General features: G+C 46.1%; 1 protein-coding gene across 21 annotated transcripts in view; it reads right to left on the bottom strand.

Annotated features, from left to right (window-relative positions):
* LOC117651134 overlaps positions 1 to 18,078 on the bottom strand; it is a 47,732-nt gene that overhangs the window by 8,837 nt on the left and 20,817 nt on the right. For 19 of the 21 annotated variants that reach the window (XM_034395026.1, XM_034395002.1, XM_034394957.1 and 16 more), the window contains 14 exons: positions 15,519 to 15,659; positions 14,291 to 14,362; positions 11,911 to 12,036; positions 11,285 to 11,356; positions 9,627 to 9,698; positions 9,063 to 9,134; positions 8,673 to 8,882; positions 7,730 to 7,801; positions 5,768 to 5,839; positions 5,590 to 5,694; positions 4,981 to 5,055; positions 1,850 to 2,077; positions 1,317 to 1,430; positions 261 to 458 (listed from right to left, as the gene is read on the bottom strand). In XM_034395026.1, coding sequence (XP_034250917.1) covers positions 261 to 458; positions 1,317 to 1,430; positions 1,850 to 2,077; positions 4,981 to 5,055; positions 5,590 to 5,694; positions 5,768 to 5,839; positions 7,730 to 7,801; positions 8,673 to 8,882; positions 9,063 to 9,134; positions 9,627 to 9,698; positions 11,285 to 11,356; positions 11,911 to 12,036; positions 14,291 to 14,362; positions 15,519 to 15,659 — 1,629 coding nt within the window. The remainder of the gene's footprint in view (positions 1 to 260; positions 459 to 1,316; positions 1,431 to 1,849; positions 2,078 to 4,980; positions 5,056 to 5,589; positions 5,695 to 5,767; positions 5,840 to 7,729; positions 7,802 to 8,672; positions 8,883 to 9,062; positions 9,135 to 9,626; positions 9,699 to 11,284; positions 11,357 to 11,910; positions 12,037 to 14,290; positions 14,363 to 15,518; positions 15,660 to 18,078) is intronic. The other 2 variants (XM_034395063.1, XM_034395077.1) reach the window with 2 other exon arrangements.

Below are 18,078 nucleotides of genomic sequence, written 5' to 3'. Positions count from 1 at the left end.
CAGTTAAGTAACAGTAGTAAATTGACAGCACTCTAAAAAGCCTACGAAGTATCTGCTTCATAACTACAAAGAAAATACAGGCATCGCAGAATTGCTTCGTATTATGAAGAAATGCTTCGTATTACGAAGGATTTTGCTTCATAATACGAAGCATTTCTTCGTAGATTTTACAAAGCCTTCATTTTCTTCGTATTACGAAGCGACTCTTCGTAGAGTTTTTACTGTGAGAAGTAGAAAAGTAACAGAAGTAAATTAATCACCGTCACAGGGCTAAACTGGGTCCCAGTCGGGAGCTGCAGTCCGAGCGCGTGCACTCTGCCCAAGAGCCAGGTCCTCGTCGCGGGCGGCATGGCGGCGATGGCCGCTTGGACGGGTGGCCACAGACTTGGCAGTCTGAGGCCGAGCTCTTTGAAGTTGCCGATGATGCAGTTGCCCATCGGGAAGGCCTTGGTGACCAGCTGGAAGGAAATGCACGCTTGAATTTCCGAGGACTGTGAAACGACACACTCTGAATGTCTTACAGTGAAATTTGACCTATGTTTTTCGAATGTTACTGTGAATTTGGCGCAAGCGTTATAAGAAGCGATATTTCTTCGTATGCGAATCTTTTCAGCCTTTTCATTGCAAGATACAACGAAAAACCTTCGTAATGCGAAGAAAAACTAACCTTCGTAGTATGCTTGCGCCGTTTCCTTCGTATTATGGGAAATTTCTTCGTAAGACATTTAGAGTGCACGACTGTCGTAGAAACGTCACGTGACTACCTTCCTAGGAACGGCACGCCATAAGACGGGGCCAACATATGAAGGCGCACGGGGGCGTTTCATACGCTAATGGGTTACTTCAGAGGAGCTCTGGCCCGGAAGATGAACAACAAATTCGGAAGTCAGAAATGAAAGTTTCTGAGAGAAATGAAGGCCCACCGGCATGAAGGCGATTTGTGCTAGAACGCCTGTAAGCAGGCAAAGAGAATGGCTGAATTCGGCGGAAATAAAACCACAACACTCACTCAATTGTGCACACTTTTATAACCTTACGAAGTATTTTGAGCATACATATAACAAACTAAAATACTTTGTTGTACGAAGAAATAGTTCGTAAATTACAAAGTATTTTCTTTGTAAGCTTATGTATGCTCAAAATACTTTGTTATACAAACTACTTTTCTATGTAAGGCCCAAAATAGTTTGTAAGGTTTTCTCAGTGCATCACTTTAGCGAGTGGAAGGCCTATCGGTTCTTCATCCTCCGGGCCAGAGCTCATGAAGTGCCCTGTTAGATGATGCGATGCCCCCTCTTCCTGATGTGTGAACGTACCTGTAAGATGCTCATGTCACGTGGGTCCGGCTTTGACACTTCTTGAAGGTGAGCATCTCCGCCCCAGTTCATCGGGGTGCAAGCAGGTGGCCCCAGGTCAGCAGCAGGCTGAGGCTGAAACAAGTTGTTGACTAAAAACATGGAGGTCCTTCGTAAAAGAACATAGCGGATATTCTGCATGTGTTTACATTTGAAACCCTGTGGAACATCCTATACATCATGCAAAAGGTGGAAAACAGTGAAATCACCCTACAAAAGGTGAAAAAAGACGGGAAAATCACCGTGCAGCAGGTGAGGAAACAGTAAAACCGTCCAAGTACTAATGGACAGGACCACCGGACGTTCTGCAAAATGAACTCAAGTAATTCACTTCATCAGAGAAAACATCCAGGACCAGATGTGGAAGTCATGTTGCGCATGCCCCTCCTAACTTGTTCCTAACAGGCCGTCGTTGACAAGTACAGACGGTCAAGGTTCGTTGACCAGACTCTTTCCACACTTTTTCCTCCCAGTGTACTCCGCTGTCCGCTAACCTGCAACACAACAGTGGATTCGGGTTCCGTCTTGATGCAGTCTGAAGGGGTCTGCGTGTTCGCGTCACAGCCGGGTTCCTGCTTGATGAATTCCTGTTTGATGAACTGTCCTGGATGCGGAGACTTCTGCTTCTGCCTGGCCAAAGCAGCCGCCAACTGCGAGAGGTGAGCGGACTGGTTCCTCAAGCGAGTCCGCTGTCTGACCACCAGCGCCTCCAGCTCCTGCCTCTGAAGTTAAACACACATCAACACACTGGTACAACTAAAGCGTAGTATTACCCTCTGTTTTAAAGCGTCGTCAGTTTGCGCTTGAAATCAAGCGATGCGTAACTCTATGCTGAGCTCAAGCATAGAGTTACGCCAGCGGTTCCCAACCTTAGGGTCGCGACCCCAAATGGGGTCGCGAAAAAATTTCGAGGGGTCGCGGCGAGGTGGTTGGGGTCGCCTGGGGTCGCGGCTGTTTCCCGGCTGGCAGAATTGTTCAAAACGGTCGAAAATGTCTTTGAAAATTCGTGTTTTAGGACGACTTTAAGCAGCAACTGCGTCTGATCCGACAAGGTATTTCGTCCTTCCTCAGCGGGCATTTGGTCTTTGGACCTTCCTTTAGCATGCCTTTGTTACGGAGTGTGATTATCGGCCTTAAATTGGGAGCAGTATTGTCTCAAAGTTGATGAAAACAGTAAAAAATGCCTTTGCATGCCATTTTGATCCACTTTGAGACAGTACTGCTCCCAAACTAAGGCCGATAATCGCACTCCGTAACAAAGGCATGCTAAAGGAAGGTCCAAAGACCAAATGCCCGTCGAGGGAGGACGAAATACCTTGTCGGATCAGACGCAGTGGCTGCTTAAAGTCGGCCCAAAACACGATTTTTTAAAGACATTTCTAAGCGTTTTGATCAACTTTGCGGCAATACTGCTCCCAAACTAAGGTGGATTATCGCACTTTGTATCAAAGGCATGCTAAAGGAGAGGTCGCGTGGGGTCGCGAAATTTTTCCTGGGGGTCGCGGAAATTTTTTGTTACAAATTTGAAGTCGCGAACCGAAGAAGGTTGGGAACCGCTGAGTTACGCTTTAGTTTTGCTAGTGCACTAGGTTTAAAAAGGAACCAGGGTTCGCTTCACTTTACTGCGATGTCCAGGATAAAATTTCTAATTTTCCCTGACACCTTTCCCCCGTTGTTTCTTTTGTGCGCTCCAAGACCAAATGCACGTAACTAGCTTCCAGCAACACGCTGTTGAAAAAAGGTCCGTGCTTAGACCTACTTTTAGAATTTTCCCTGACCAAAAGCAAGTGTTCCCGGTTTTCGGATCCCCTTTCACTTGCCATGACTTTGCCATGGCTTCTTTCATTTCCCTGACCCGTGTACAGTGGACCAGGACCGGCGCCGAAAGGACTCGAACTAAGCGTGTGACCCCACCACTGGATTTCTCATGCGGAGAGCAATCCATTAGCGGGGTCACACGTTCGGCTCGAGTCCTGTTTGGCGACTCAGGAGCTCAAAACGCGTCCGGGAGTTTGTCCGCCTCCACCGATCTTCTGGCCTACTGTGCCGTGTAAACCGCGATCTCCGTGCAACTGAAAATTGAATGGTCGGCCAAATCATGGCGTGACAAAAAGTCACGTGAATTTCTGAGTCACGTCAATTTTTGGCATGCCCCAGCAGCGGTACAAGCCACGCCGATAGATCGTCAGTGGCAGCGCGTACTAGGCAGGGAAACTATCGCGCATAGAAAGGCGATGGGTTGCCTACCTTTCAGCACTCCCCCGCGGGTAAAGGAATCGTTCTCGAGGGAGAGGGTGTCAAAAAGAGGCGATATTGCTTTCAAACGCACGCGGCAAGCAATGGTAGTTTGGACGCAATACAAACCTAACTGTCTACTAAGTACACACTTACAAATGCATGCTTGCAAGTTGTCAGAGGGAGCGGCCGCCATAGCGCCGCGCTCCCCCTGAACGCAGCCACACCCACACACCAGCCCGATGGGTGGCCTACCCGCCCGGCGCACACCCCCGCAGACACGCCCCGCCCGACAGCCAGCCGCGGCCACGCGCGCTGCGACACGCGCCCGTGACGCGCGCAGGGCAAACGACCGGGCCCACGACCTCTTCAAGGTAGGCCCGGCCGGGGGCGGGCTGGGGCGGACCCCGGCACCACGCCGGGGCGGCGCCCTGGACCACGGGCAAGCACTATATAGGGAGGCACCGGCGAAGCGGGCCTCAGTTCTGACCACCACGCTCTGTTCGACGATACGCGCACGCGGCTCCGCGGAAGATCCGAGTCTACGGTGTTACTCTGCCTGACAGTGTAGCGACAGTGCGTTATTACTGGACCCCACCCTCCCACGGACCGACAGCGAGTGAGTGTCTCCCAAGTGCTGGACTGCGTCGGCGGTGGCCCACACGCAACCCCTTGCGGTGTGTCGCGCAACCACCACTGAACCACCGACACTGCGAGCATCCCCTGCGCCGACACCCCGTGGGAGAATTTCCCACGACCGCGGGGGCACACGGCCACCACCCACGCCGCGGCCCTGTCTTCCACGCCGGCGAGTGCTGACGCGGCCTCCACGCGCCGCCACCACCCCGCCGCGAGGCGGCCCGGCGGAGCAGCGACCAGCCGACACAACAACTAGCTGACAAAGTACACACTCAAACGCATGCTTGGCCAAGTACACACTTACAAATGCATGCTTGCAAGTACACACTTACAAACGCATGCTTGCAAGTACACACTTACAAATGCATGCTTGCAAGTACACACTTACAAACGCATGCTTGCAAGTACACACTTACAAATGCATGCTTGCAAGTACACACTTACAAAGCATGCTTGACCATAGATGTTATACGTGTCAAGCATGCGTTTGTAAGTGTATACTTGCAAGCATGCATTTGTAAGTGTGTACTTGGCCAAGCATGCGTTTGTAAGTGTGTCTTGCAAGCATGCATTTGTAAGTGTGTACTTAGTAGACAGTTAGGTTTGTAGTGCGTTCAATGACACGCCGTGATAATTTGAGACTTCACTTCATGACAATTTCAAGGCTAATTTTCTATACTTCAATGTCATCAAAACAATTGATCAAATTGTTGTCATGCCCATGCAATCGAAACACCGAGTTTTACTTCACCTTATTTCGACACTCAGAGGATGAACATTCTTTTCCTTTGGGAGCGGGTGCCGCTGGATCGGGTTGAAGGTTCGCCTGAAAGCAAGGGGAAAGTAAGCACTTGAACATGCGAATGCAGAAGTCGTGCACTGCAAGAAAAAATGTGAATAGTACGAGAAAAGTACAACATCTGTACAACGAGAAAAGTACAAACCACAACGAGGCCTGGACTGCACACTGACTGCACAGAACTCGTCATGCCGGATCCATTGTTCTTTGGAAGTACTTCGATAGAACAATAAATTTCTGAAGAACAATTTACCACGACTTTGTGTACTTTTATTGTTGTTTTTTTCTTGCAGTGTCATGAAACCAAAACGCTTCTGACAAGAATAATTTTGGTTGACAAAAGTAATGCGAAGGCTTCTGGTGGTCTCAAGTGATAATGAATCTCGATCGGCAAACAGAGATATTCATGAAACCATCATTTTGGAAATTAATTTCTGATCCGAGAATCGTTAGTTCAACTCCGAATTTGTTTATATGAACTTGAAGAACGTCAAAAATGTTTTGAGAGTTGCCTGTAGCGGCACTTTCGGCGAAGTTCACGGCTGCATCCAGCATTATTACCTTTAACAGTTTGGCCTCCAAACCCTGCAGATTTTTCCTCTGGTTATCCACTTTAGCCTTTAGCTTGGATGCTTCATCGCACCACTGTTGGACGGCAAGTTCAGTCTGGAGCAGTGAATCATTGGATAAGTAAGAATTAGAATAATGTTGCACCATGCACTCCCAAATTCAGTCATACCTCAGTTCTCGACTTCTCAAGTTGTTGAGACAAAACGAAGTTCAATTCCTTCAGCCTCTTGTTATCCTCCAACTCAGAATGCAACAGAAAAATTTAGTCATTCATCTTCAACAGGACAAGAGGAAACAAATGCAAGTACTCTTAGGATGTTTCACCTTATCATTTTAAGAGCGTAACGTCACGTTGAAACGAATGTGACAAAGTGTCCCGTCCCTTTGAGCATAATGTCACATTCGTTTAAATGTGAACAACCCAATTTGATGCTGATTCGCAACCAACCGAATGGGACACAAAGCTCAAAGGAACGTGACATTTTGTCTCATTCGTTTCAACGTGATGTCATGCCGTCCATATGCTGTCACGTTCGTTTGAATGTGACATGCGGGTTTCCCAAGTCACCCGAGGTCCCGAAATCGATGTCTCCGATTTCGACGAAGCTTTGTGGGTGTGTTCCCTATGTAGCAAAGAGCTCCAGAAAAAATTTTCAACTTTTTTGGTCGGCCCAAAACATTTTAATCACGTATTTTGTAAAAAACACTGAAACCTGCACTAAAAATTTGTTTGTTGCCTGAGGGCGACCCGCCCGGTGGATTTTCTTTCTTTTCATGGTACTGAAAAAAAAGTCCCCGAGACCCACTTTAAAAGTCACTTGTTCCAGGAGATATGGACCAAAAAATTCGTTTTTCGCGAATACCCAAAAAATGCATCCGAATTTTTTGATGATAAATTTTTTTTAGGAAGGTCCTGTGGTGGTCTACCACCCTTATTGGTTTTGGGCTTGGCCAATGGAAAACCGAATAAAAATTGCGTTTTTTCCGTTTTTTTCGCAGTTTTTGGCCCATAGTATCGCCATTTTAAGTCTGACTTAATGAGCGCCATTAGACTTCTTTTGCGCCTTTTCAAGACGAATCGATTGATATAAGTTGAAGTCAAATCGGAGTATTTTGAAAAATCGCCTTTTTTACGCATCTAGTTTAATTGGATCCCGATCGTAAAAAAGGTGATTTTTCAAAATACTCCGGATTGACTTCAACTTATATCAATCGATTCGTCTTGAAAAGGCGCAAAAGAAGTCTAATGGCGCTCATTAAGTCGGACTTAAAATGGCGATACTATGGGCCAAAAACTGCGAAAAAAACGGAAAAAACGCAATTTTTATTCGGTTTTCCACTGGCCAAACCCTAAACCAATAAGGGTGGTAGACCACCACAGGACCTTCCTAAAAAAAATTTATCATCAAAAAATTCGGATGCATTTTTTGGGTATTCGCGAAAAACGAATTTTTTGGTCCATATCTCCTGGAACAAGTGACTTTTAAAGTGGCTCTCGGGGACTTTTTTTTTCAGTACCATGAAAAGAAAAAAAATCCACCGGGCAGGTCGCCCTCGAGCAACAAACAAATTTTTAGTGCAGGTTTCAGTGTTTTTTACAAAATACGTAATTAAAATTTTTTGGGCCGACCAAAAAAGTTGAAAATTTTTTCTGGAGCTCTTTGCTACATAGGGAACACACCCACAAAGTTTCGTCGAAATCGGAGACATCGATTTCGGGACCTCGGGTGACTTGGGAAAGAATTACCCATGCCCTAATTGTCACATTCAAACGAACGTGACACGCCCCGGACACGCCATAAGTGTCAGGTTATGGCGTGTCACGTTCAATTGAATGTGACGATTCGGGCATGTCACATTCAAACGAACGTGACAGCATATGGGTGTCACATTCGTTTGGATGTGACACGTCAATGGGTACCATGTCTCACATTCGTTTTGATGTGACAGTTTGCCTGCTGATTTCGTGTCACACCCGAAGTAATGTGGCAGAGCGGTGCGGTGTGTCACATTCGTTTGAGTATGAATTTTCTCTGTTTGTCACGTTCAAACTGACATCGCCGTTTTCACGTTCAAACGAATGTGATGTCACATTCGTTGGCTACCAGTGTGCTAACGTGTAGTTGCTCACCTTTCCTTGAAGTCCATCTTGATCCTTTAGTCGTGTATGGAGTTGCATGTTGGCATATTTCAGCGAAGCGATCTGCAATGGAATTGTTGCGTAATTTATTTTTATTTCACCCAGATATGTGCGAATCCGAAGTTTTCTGGTCGGATCGAATACACTGAAAATCCAAGTGTGGACAGTATCACACTCGATCACACTATTTGGTGGCATACAGGACATGAGCCCCGTCCCGTTTGAGCCCCGATGGTCTGAGCCCCGACCTGAAACCGGGTTGAGCCCCGACTTGAGCCCCGACCCAAGCCCCAATTTTCAGAGCCCGGATTGAGCCCCGGCCTGAGCCCCGTTGGAGCCCCGTTTAAGCCCCATTTGAGCCCCGCGACCTGAAATCACGCATTTTTGCATGATTTATTGCCACGGGGCTCAAGTGGGGCTCAAATAGGGCTCATACGGGGCTCAGGTCGGGGCTCAATCCGGGCTCTGAAAATTGGGGCTTGGGTCGGGGCTCAAGTCGGGGCTCAACCCGGGCTCAGGTTGGGGCTCAGGTCGGGGCTCAGACCATCCGGGGCTCAAACGGGACGGGGCTCTTGTCCTGTATGCCCTATTTGGTGAAGAGTAAATTGTCTCACGCTTTCAAGATTGAACCACGCTAGTCCCACGCGCGTGAGACATCGATGTCACTCACTTGCGAGCGCGGGACCCGTGGCAGTGAACAACCACAGGGAACCAAAGGCAGAAATTGTGGGGAAAAAAGTGCCTCACATTCGCAGGTGATAGACAGCTGTCTCTTTCTTGCAAACGTGGGATAAACGTGGTTCACACTATTAAGAGGGAGACATTTTGATTCATGCCAAATAAACAGTAAGAGACAGCCCAGCAATTAAATGTGCACTGCACTGTATGCTAAAATCAAATCTGCCTATGATTGCACTCGCAAATTCAGTCATACCTCAGTTCTCGATTTCTCTACTTCTTGAGACAAACAGAGGTTCCATTGCTTCAACTTGTTGATCTCTTCCAGGTCACTTTTCGATTTCTCTAATTGTTGAGCCAAAGTGAAGTTAGACTCCTTCAACCTATCGAGCTCATCCACCTCAGTTTTCGATTTCTCCGACTGTTGAGACAAAACCACGTTCGATTCCTTCAACTTGTCCTCCACCTCAAATTTAAACAGAAAAACTAAGTCATTCATCTTCAATCGTACAAGAAAACACACTTAATATCTATTAAATACAAATACACCGATTCCAAGAAAGCCTGATTGGAATGAAACGTACACTGGATTTTGAAAATTAAGCTAAACCTATTCCTAGCAGTTGCCACTCCACTCGTTGCTTACCCTTCCTGGTGCAGCATCACAATCCTCCAATCGCATGCGAAATTGCTCATTTGCCTTTCTCAGGGAAGCGATCTAAAACAGAATCGTAGCGTAATTTAGTGTTGCTTCATCTACATGTGCGAGTCAAAGATTTCCTCCATGGTTGAATGGAATCTGCTTACAATCTACCGAATCGGACCCAATCGGTCTCAGAAATTTCGTAACGAATCGAAAAAAAATTCGACCAGTCGCATATCTTTTTTTCTTCTGACAAACTGACTCTAAATTGAACTTGACGCTCAACGCTCAACAATGCGCATGGTAGCAATCGCACAAGTCAGTTTTGGGCCATTTTCAGTGTATTGCCCCCTTAAAAGGAGTGATTTTTGACTAAGACTAACATAGAAAAATGTGTGCGCATTATGGAAAGGATTCTCAACGCGGGAACGACCAAAAAAGGTCATTTACCCGGAAACGCTAAGATAAGGTAGGACGCTTTAAACAGGGCGCTTCGAGGAGTTTGAAACATGCATTTTAATTCTGACACTCACAGGAAAACTTACTCAATTGCGAAATTTATCATACCTCAGTTTGCAATGCTCCCAGTTGCTGAGACAAAGCGTAGTTAGATTCCTTCAACTTTTTGTTTTCCTCCACCTCAAACCACAAAAGAAAAACTCAATAATTAATCTTCAATCGGACAAAAAGAAACGATCTAAAGTACATTTGTGATCACTGAAAAATTAAGAAATATGCATAGGCAAAGAAAACGATTAGAAAACTAAATCTGGTTAGACACTTGTGCCAGGGGGCGGCAACGGCCTAGGAAGCGCGTGAAGCAATGCGCGAGTAAGATGCAGGGGTTACTTATTTTGCTTCGATTGTAAGATCTAGGCCGTTGATTGCAAAACGCTTCACTGTAAAAAATGTTCGGAATTTTACCATACAGTGGTCTAGGAAAATTCCTATACATGTATAGGAATTACTCAAATTCCGATACATGTATAGGAATATTCCGATTTGTATAGGTTTTTTGCTATTCGGGCTGAAAATGTATAGGAATGTTCCTGTACATGTATCGGAATTTGAGTAATTCCTATGCATGTATAGGAATTTTGCAGCCCTGTATAGGAATATGGCCAACTGAAAAAAAGGAATTTGCTATCAACCTCATGAACAGCTATTCTTATTATTGTATTTTGTCTTAACACTGGTAATCAGTGCGATTATTTGTTAAAAACGTACACAATTCACAAAAGGTGCTTGTTTGCCCACTTTCCGGATTATCCGCTAGATGGCGCTAGTGTCGTTTCGACGGACTTACTTCTCGGTGCACGCTGCGGCTAGGAATTTGGTTAGGTCAGGGGGCTCGCGACCCATCACGTTGTAAGAAAGTTGAGGACCTTTCAACTCTTACATCATTTTTACTGAAGTGATAGTACTTTCACCTTGGGTGTCCTTGTGGTAAAGTCGAACTTTGCCAATTTGGAAGACCGTGATGAAGGATCAGTAGTGATCCATGCTCGACGATCTATTACGGCGGAAAGTTCGGCCGTTGTATTAAATATCTGACAGTTCATCCGGTTCAGCCGTCTAATTTAGATATTGTGGTGGAGATCCCATAAATGCATTGCAGTTACGCCATTCCGATGTATAGGAAAATTCCTATACAACGGATGGGAGAACGCCTATACACGTAATAGGTATAATCCCGTACTGATGTATAGGAAAATTACCATACGAGTGCATGGTAAAATTCCTATGCGTGTATATGTAAATAGCTTCATATACATGTATAGGAATTTAACTAAAAAAAATTTTTACAGTGTTTGCACAGTTCAAAAGAGCACACAAAATTTGGGGTGCATTAGGCCTAGTAGACTGCCCGATACTTCCAATTCAACCAAAGACAAGGGCGGAATCATTTACATCAACATGGCGCATCCGAGATTTTTCCTTAATTTGATAATTTCTCGTGTTTTTCGGTGTTTTCACTGCGCCTTAATATCAGGTAAGGGGGGAGTTACGAGAAGAGCAATTAGCCTCATGTACCCTAAATTTCAAGCCCTTTCCACCGGTGCAAAGCGTTTTGAAAATCACAGTATAGTTTTCATAATCTCGAACAAGTGCGCAACCTCTGCACTGACGGCGCGAGCATCGCTTCACGCTCGTTCTAGGCGGTTGCCACCCCCTGCTTGTGCCCACCGTGCCTACGAGTAGTTGCCACCCCACTAGTTCCTTACCTTTTCTTGTACAGCATCGCAATCTTTCAACCGCGTGAGAAGTTGAACATTGGCCTTCCTGAGGGAAGTGATCTGTAATACAATAGCGTAACTGAGATAAGTATAATTTAGAGAACTGCGAATCGAAGATTTATTCCTGGCGTTGAGAAGTCAGACGAATCAATCTAACTTTTCGAAACAAGAAGATATTCGGCATGCGACTTGGGATTTGAATGGAATTAGAGACACCAGTTTCATCATGATAGCACAAAGATACTTCGACGTTTTCCCACAGAAAAGAATGGTACGATGTACCACAGAAAAACGAGTATCACCATTAGTGGCTTATATTTAGCCCAGAAAAACAAAGGCCAGGTTTCGCTGATGACTGACCTTCTTACATTGTAGTATTCCCCATTTCTTAGATGTTACATTTGAGCGAGCACGACCCGCTTTTTGATGATACATTTGCGTACGACCCTATGATACATATGTCGCTGAAAATTGGTGAGTTGTCTTACTCTTAGACTTTCAGTGAAATTCGAAGAATAACGGAACTCAGTAAACTCCCAAGGGGATTGTTGCCAGGAAACCAATCAAAAGGATACACAAGTGTGTCTTCTCCTGCTCGGCAGGAGGAATCTTACCTGCTGCTCGAGGGCGATTGTTCTCAATCGGTAAACTTCGGCCTCTTTATTGAAGCCGGAAACTGGAAACTGCACACCCCGCGCCGGAGTAAAACTAGCTGGTTCCACGCATATATCTGCTTTGAACTGCAACACGATTACATGGTCAAGGAAGAACAAAAACAAGGACAACGTAGAGAGGCTGTCCATGAAGGAAGCGAGCGACACTCTGAATAGTTTTGAACAATTTTGGGCGTGGCCTCATGAGAATTTTGAGCATGCGAACTTTTTCGTACAAATTTGAACGCATATCGCACAAATTCGTGCCAAATTGCGAACAGATTTGCACGAAAAGAACGTATGCGCAAAAATGTGGGAGCGACCACTAAAAAATTGTACAAAGGGATAGTGTTACAATACTCGTTCTATTTTTATGGCAATAACCGAACAGTGATGATAGATAAAGGTACAAATAGAATAATTAAGTGCATATCTTTTCGCCCTTAGCAATAAATCACTGCTGAGTCCACTCTTATTCTAGGAACGTGACATCACGTTGAAACGAACGTGACAAAATGTCACGTTCGTTAGAGCATTGTGTCACGTTCGCTTGAATAAGAACAAGCTGATTTTTGGCCAATTCACACCCAATTGAATGTGACACAATGCTCAAACGAACGTGACATTTTGTCACGTTCGTTTCAACGTGATGTTACGTTCCTGGAATGAGAGTGTCCACACCGCAAGGAGTCCAGGCACTACACTCTGATCCAAGAAACGTGACATCACGTTGAAATGAATGTGACAAAACGTCACGTTCCTAAGAGCATTGTGACTTATTCGTTTGGACGTTCATAAGCCATAAATTAGCTTATTCACGTTTAAAGGAATGTGCCACAATGCTCAAAGGATCGCGTGACACGTTCCTACAACTACAAACCTAACTGTCTACTAAGTACACACTTGCAAACGCATGCTTGGCAAGTACACACTTACAAATGCCTGTGCTTGGCAAGTAAACACTTACAAATGCCTACGTTTAACATGGAGCTATACGGCACCAAGGATGCGTTTGTAAGTGTGTACTTGCCAAGTATGCATTTGTAAGTAGGTACTTGGCGAAGCATGCGTTTGTAAGTGTGTACTTGCATGCATGCAATTGTAAGTGTGTACTAAGTAGACAGTTAGGTTTGTAGTGTGTAGAATGCCAGAGAGTAGTAAACCTAAAGCGTGGGCCAAATGACAGGAGACCTTACGCCCTTCTTGAAGCGAAAAATTACGCTTCCACGCAGTTCTCTCCATGCGGGGGGAAGGAGCGCATGAGCTGGCGCTTGTACGCTTCAAGAACACTGCAAGAAAAAACCACAACAAAAGTACACAAATTCCTGGCCAATTCTTTTTACTAGGAATTTATTGTACTCTCAAAGTACAACAACTGCCGTACAAAATACAATGAAACCGGCATGACGAGTGCTGGGAAGTCCAGGCCTCGTTGTGGATGGTGCAATTCTCGTTGTACTATATAGTACAATCCCTGTAGTACTTCTGGTGTAAAGTTTTTGTGTACTTTAGTTGTACTATTCACACTTTGTCATGCAGTGCAGACTACGTACGCTTCACAAAAAGTCTGAAAATTCAGACCAAATTGGTAAGAAGTTATTAACAGACTTGAGGTCTGAAAATTCAGACCACTTAGATGGTCTGAAAATTCAGAACTCGAGAGTCTTACATTTAAGAGTTTGGTGGTCTGAAAATTCAGTCCTGTACGAAGATTGTGAACTTTAAGGTTCGTGACATATTCAATATGACATAGAAAGAATCTCAGGTGTGTGTGAACCTCCAGAGAGGACAACATTGAGTAAAAATTGTGATGAGGGAGAAGGTTCTCTGTCCTTTTCCCTGACTCTCGAGAGGCCGGCCTGTGGCACCCAAGGAAATGGCGACACGGAGCCACTCGCGAGAGGTAAATTAGAATGTGGATTGTTCAACTTCCACCCATATTAGGGAGATAAATCTTGCGGCAGAGAATGGTTCTCATATGGCCGATTAAGTCCTATCAATTTGGAACTTTTGAACCAATATGTTTTCACATTAGAAGCCTTTTAAACAGAAGTAGGTATGTTCCACAACATGCGCGCCATCTAGCGGACAAACGAAATCTTGGGTTGGTCTGAATTTTCAGACTTAACCATCTAAATTTTCAGACTGCGCTGGTCTGAATTCAGGTTCTGAGACGATCAGGTCGCAATTTTCATACCGGAAGGCAAAATTTTCAGACAAGCAGTCTGAAACAAGTCTGAAAAGTAGATTCAGACCACCAAGTCTGACAAAAGTGGTCTGAATTTTCAGATTTTTTTTAACAGTGGGCGTTGTCTTGGTTCCACCAGTGCGGGTTACTTACCTTGGAGTGGGTTTCTTCCTGTTCGGCTAGACGCTTCAGCAACTGCACGTTGGCCTTCCTCAGCGAAGCGATCTGCAATGGTATTGTTTCCATTAGGGACGGGTGACTTTGCGATTAATCGCAGGTGCGATGCGATTTTCTCAAAAAATCGTGATGCGATTTTGGTTTTTGAACCTTGCACTGAAAATCTATCGGCGTGACTTCGTGCCGCTGCAGAGGCGTGAATTAAGTGTCGCGCCATTAAACGGCATGGCAGAAAAGTCACGCCATAAATCGGCGTGACTCAAAAATTCACGCCAATTTTTGGCGTGAATTTCTTGTCATGCCGCTTTTTGGCGTGACTTGACTCAAAAAGCGCGTTGTCATTCACGCCAAATGAGGGTGCGACTCACATGTCACGCCGTTTTTCGGCGTGAATTTCGTGACACGCCAACTTTTGGCGTGACTTTTTGTCACGCCGTAAGTTGGCCATGTGTCCGACCATCACGTTTTCAGTGTGGCGATTAATCGGAAAATCGCAAAAATCACACCTTGCACAGGTCTCTTTAAAAACGGCAGAATAGGCCGGCCGCACTGGCCGAGCTCGGCCAGCGCCAGCGCCAGGCCGCAAGCAGGCCGCCCAGTGAGTCACCTGCCCGCGAACGGGTAGTGTCGCACCTGTACGCTTGATATGAGGGCGCCACCTTGGTCGCATCCGTGAATCTTATTGGCTACTGGGCAGCCGGCCTACGCTGGCCGGCCGGCCTGGTGTCCAGGCCGCTGCGGCCGGCCAGCCCTGGCGTTGGCCGCTCCCGGCGGCCTGTCGTGTGCCTGTCGCCGGCCGAGCTCGGCCAGTGCGGCCGTTTTGCCGTTTTTGAAGAGCCCTGACCGTGCATGCATTTGGCGACCACTGCACCGAACGAGGCTGGCGCGTGTTGTCGGTGCCGCCGAGGGGTGAATCACTCAGCGTTCTGGTGTACACATGAGTACATGAATACGGGTGAGTACACCTTGCTTTGCTCACAAATTTCATAATTTAAAACGTTTTCAGGCTTTATTTCACGTCTTCAACGGCACTCGACGTTAAATCGGTCAAAAACCTACAGAATTCCGCCTTTTTTAAACTTGTGAGTACACTGAGTACGGGCAAATTTGTACACATGAGTACACTAGTGATTCACCCCTCGGGTGCCGCTAACCTGCCATTTCGGCTTCTCCATGTAGAAGCGCAATGGATTGAGATGCATACCTGCTGCTCCATGCGTGTAAGTCGGTCTTCAGTTTCTTTCTTCAAGACAATGGTCGATGTCTGAGTTGCCGCATGCTGAGCTGGGGGAGCGGTAGCGTCCGCATGAGGTTGTGGCACCTCCACAGCTTTCTCGGGTTCAGACTGCAACACAAAACCATTGACAGGGGACGAAGAAGCGAACCGACAAAACTCTCAATGACAGGGAAATAGCCATAGGGAAAACAACTGCAAAGACTTTGTAAACCGCTTGTTGGCCAAGTTTCTCTAATGTTCTTGAAATTAAGTGGAAATGCAAACAAACTCTCCAAAAACCACTCTAGAAACTAGAGAGAGTACATGGCATGCTCCTAGTCCGGACGTTAGCGGCGCATACCGGGACCCACCTTGCAAAATGTGATACCGGAATGCCACTTGGCACAGTTGTTGTACTATCCCCAAGGATCATTTTAAGAGGTGGAGCCCAGGTGGACCCCCCTGCAGAGCGGCGGTACACGCGTTTGCCTATTTTCCAGGGGCAGAATTGAAAATCATTCGAAATAGACCTTATCTGACTGGCTATGGACCTTATCTGACTGGCTATCAACTGGATGGTACAGGACCACTCCTTTGGATGCCCAACGTGATTTTACTCTGGTTGGTGACGTGGCTATGCGTCAAACGGGAATTGCCTACCTCCCAGGAGCAAAATACCGTTTTCGCGAATGTAAAGTTCTTGACGTCCATTAATCGGTGCATTCAAACTCCTGGGTAATCGATTGAGTATAAAACACATTTCATCACTGCATGCGTTTACACTGAAGACGTGATGGTCGGACACATGGCCAACTTATGGCGTGACAAAAAGTCACGCGAAAAATTGGCGTGACACGAAATTCACGCCGAAAAACGGCGTGACATGTGAGTCGCACCCTCATTTGGCGTGAATGACAACGCGTCTTTTGAGTCAAGTCACGCCAAAAAGCGGCATGACAAGAAAAACACGCCAAAAATTGGCGTGAATTTTAGAGTCACGCCGATTTATGGCGTGACTTTTCTGCCTTGCCGTTTAATGGCGCGACACTTAATTCACGCCTCTGCAGCGGCACAAAGTCACGCCGATAGATTTTCAGTGTAGAGTGTGGACGTGGAAGAGCCTCGAACGCGCATTGAGGGTACGACACTGGTGCACGCTGCACGCAGTCCAATAGCTTACATGCAGATAGAAATATATGCTGGGAATTAAGAATATCCACGGGTTCTGCCGTATGTGAGCTACTTGACGTGAGGGCACACTCTTTCGCAACAATTCTCTCGTGCACGACGCCCCCTTTTTTCATGGAGGGGGGGGGCCTCTGCTGTCGCCCCTACTTTGAAGCGACCGCCCGATACATACTCTAAAAAATAATGGCATTTCTACTACACCGTCGTATGGTAAAAGTACCAACTTCGGTATGGGAAACGACAATCCTATACGTGATTTGGAAAATTCCTACGCTTTTCGTTCTTTTGCCAATGCGGTGTAGTAAAAATCCGAACCGAGTAAAGGAATTTGATTTCCTATACTCGTGATTGGTTTTTTGCCACACTTTTTAGTAGAAATCCTATTACTTCAGGCCGTTGTATAGTGCTTTTCCTGCAACGCGTTAGTAAGAATCCCAAAGATTTCCGCCCCGATTCTTACTAACGCGTTGCAGGAAAAGCACTATACAACGGCCTGAAGTAATAGGATTTCTACTAAAAAGTGTGGCAAAAAACCAATCACGAGTATAGGAAATCAAATTCCTTTACTCGGTTCGGATTTTTACTACACCGCATTGGCAAAAGAACGAAAAGCGTAGGAATTTTCCAAATCACGTATAGGATTGTCGTTTCCCATACCGAAGTTGGTACTTTTACCATACGACGGTGTTGTAGAAATGCCATTATTTTTTAGAGTATGTATCGGGCGGTCGCTTCAAAGTAGGGGCGACAGCAGAGGCCCCCCCCCCCATGAAAAAAGGGGGCGTCGTGCACGAGAGAATTGTTGCGAAAGAGGGTGCCCTCACCACTGAAAATCTATCGGCGTGACTTCGTGCCGCTGCAGAGGCGTGAATTAAGTGTCGCGCCATTAAACGGCATGGCAGAAAAGTCACGCCATAAATCGGCGTGACTCAAAAATTCACGCCAATTTTTGGCGTGAATTTCTTGGCATGCCGCTTTTTGGCGTGACTTGACTCAAAAAACGCGTTGTCATTCACGCCAAATGAGGGTGCGACTCACATGTCACGCCGTTTTTCGGCGTGAATTTCGTGACACGCCAACTTTTGGCGTGACTTTTTGTCACGCCGTAAGTTGGCCATGTGTCCGACCATCACGTTTTCAGTGACGTCAAGTAGCCCACATACGGCAGCACCCGTGGATCATTCCCAGCATATATTTCTATCTGCATGTAAGCTATTGGACTGCGTGCACCAATGTCGTACCCTCAATGCGCGTTCGAGGCTCTTCCACGTCCACACTCTAAACGCATGCAGTGATGAAATGTGTTTTATACTCAATCGATTACCCAGGAGTTTGAATGCACCGATTAATGGACGTCAAG

Source organism: Thrips palmi, unplaced genomic scaffold (assembly GCF_012932325.1).
Source record: "Thrips palmi isolate BJ-2018 unplaced genomic scaffold, TpBJ-2018v1 HiC_scaffold_10, whole genome shotgun sequence".
NCBI lineage: Eukaryota > Metazoa > Arthropoda > Insecta > Thysanoptera > Thripidae > Thrips > Thrips palmi.
The sequence above is the reverse complement of the archived record's forward strand: the minus strand, read 5'-3'. Positions and strand labels throughout refer to the sequence as shown.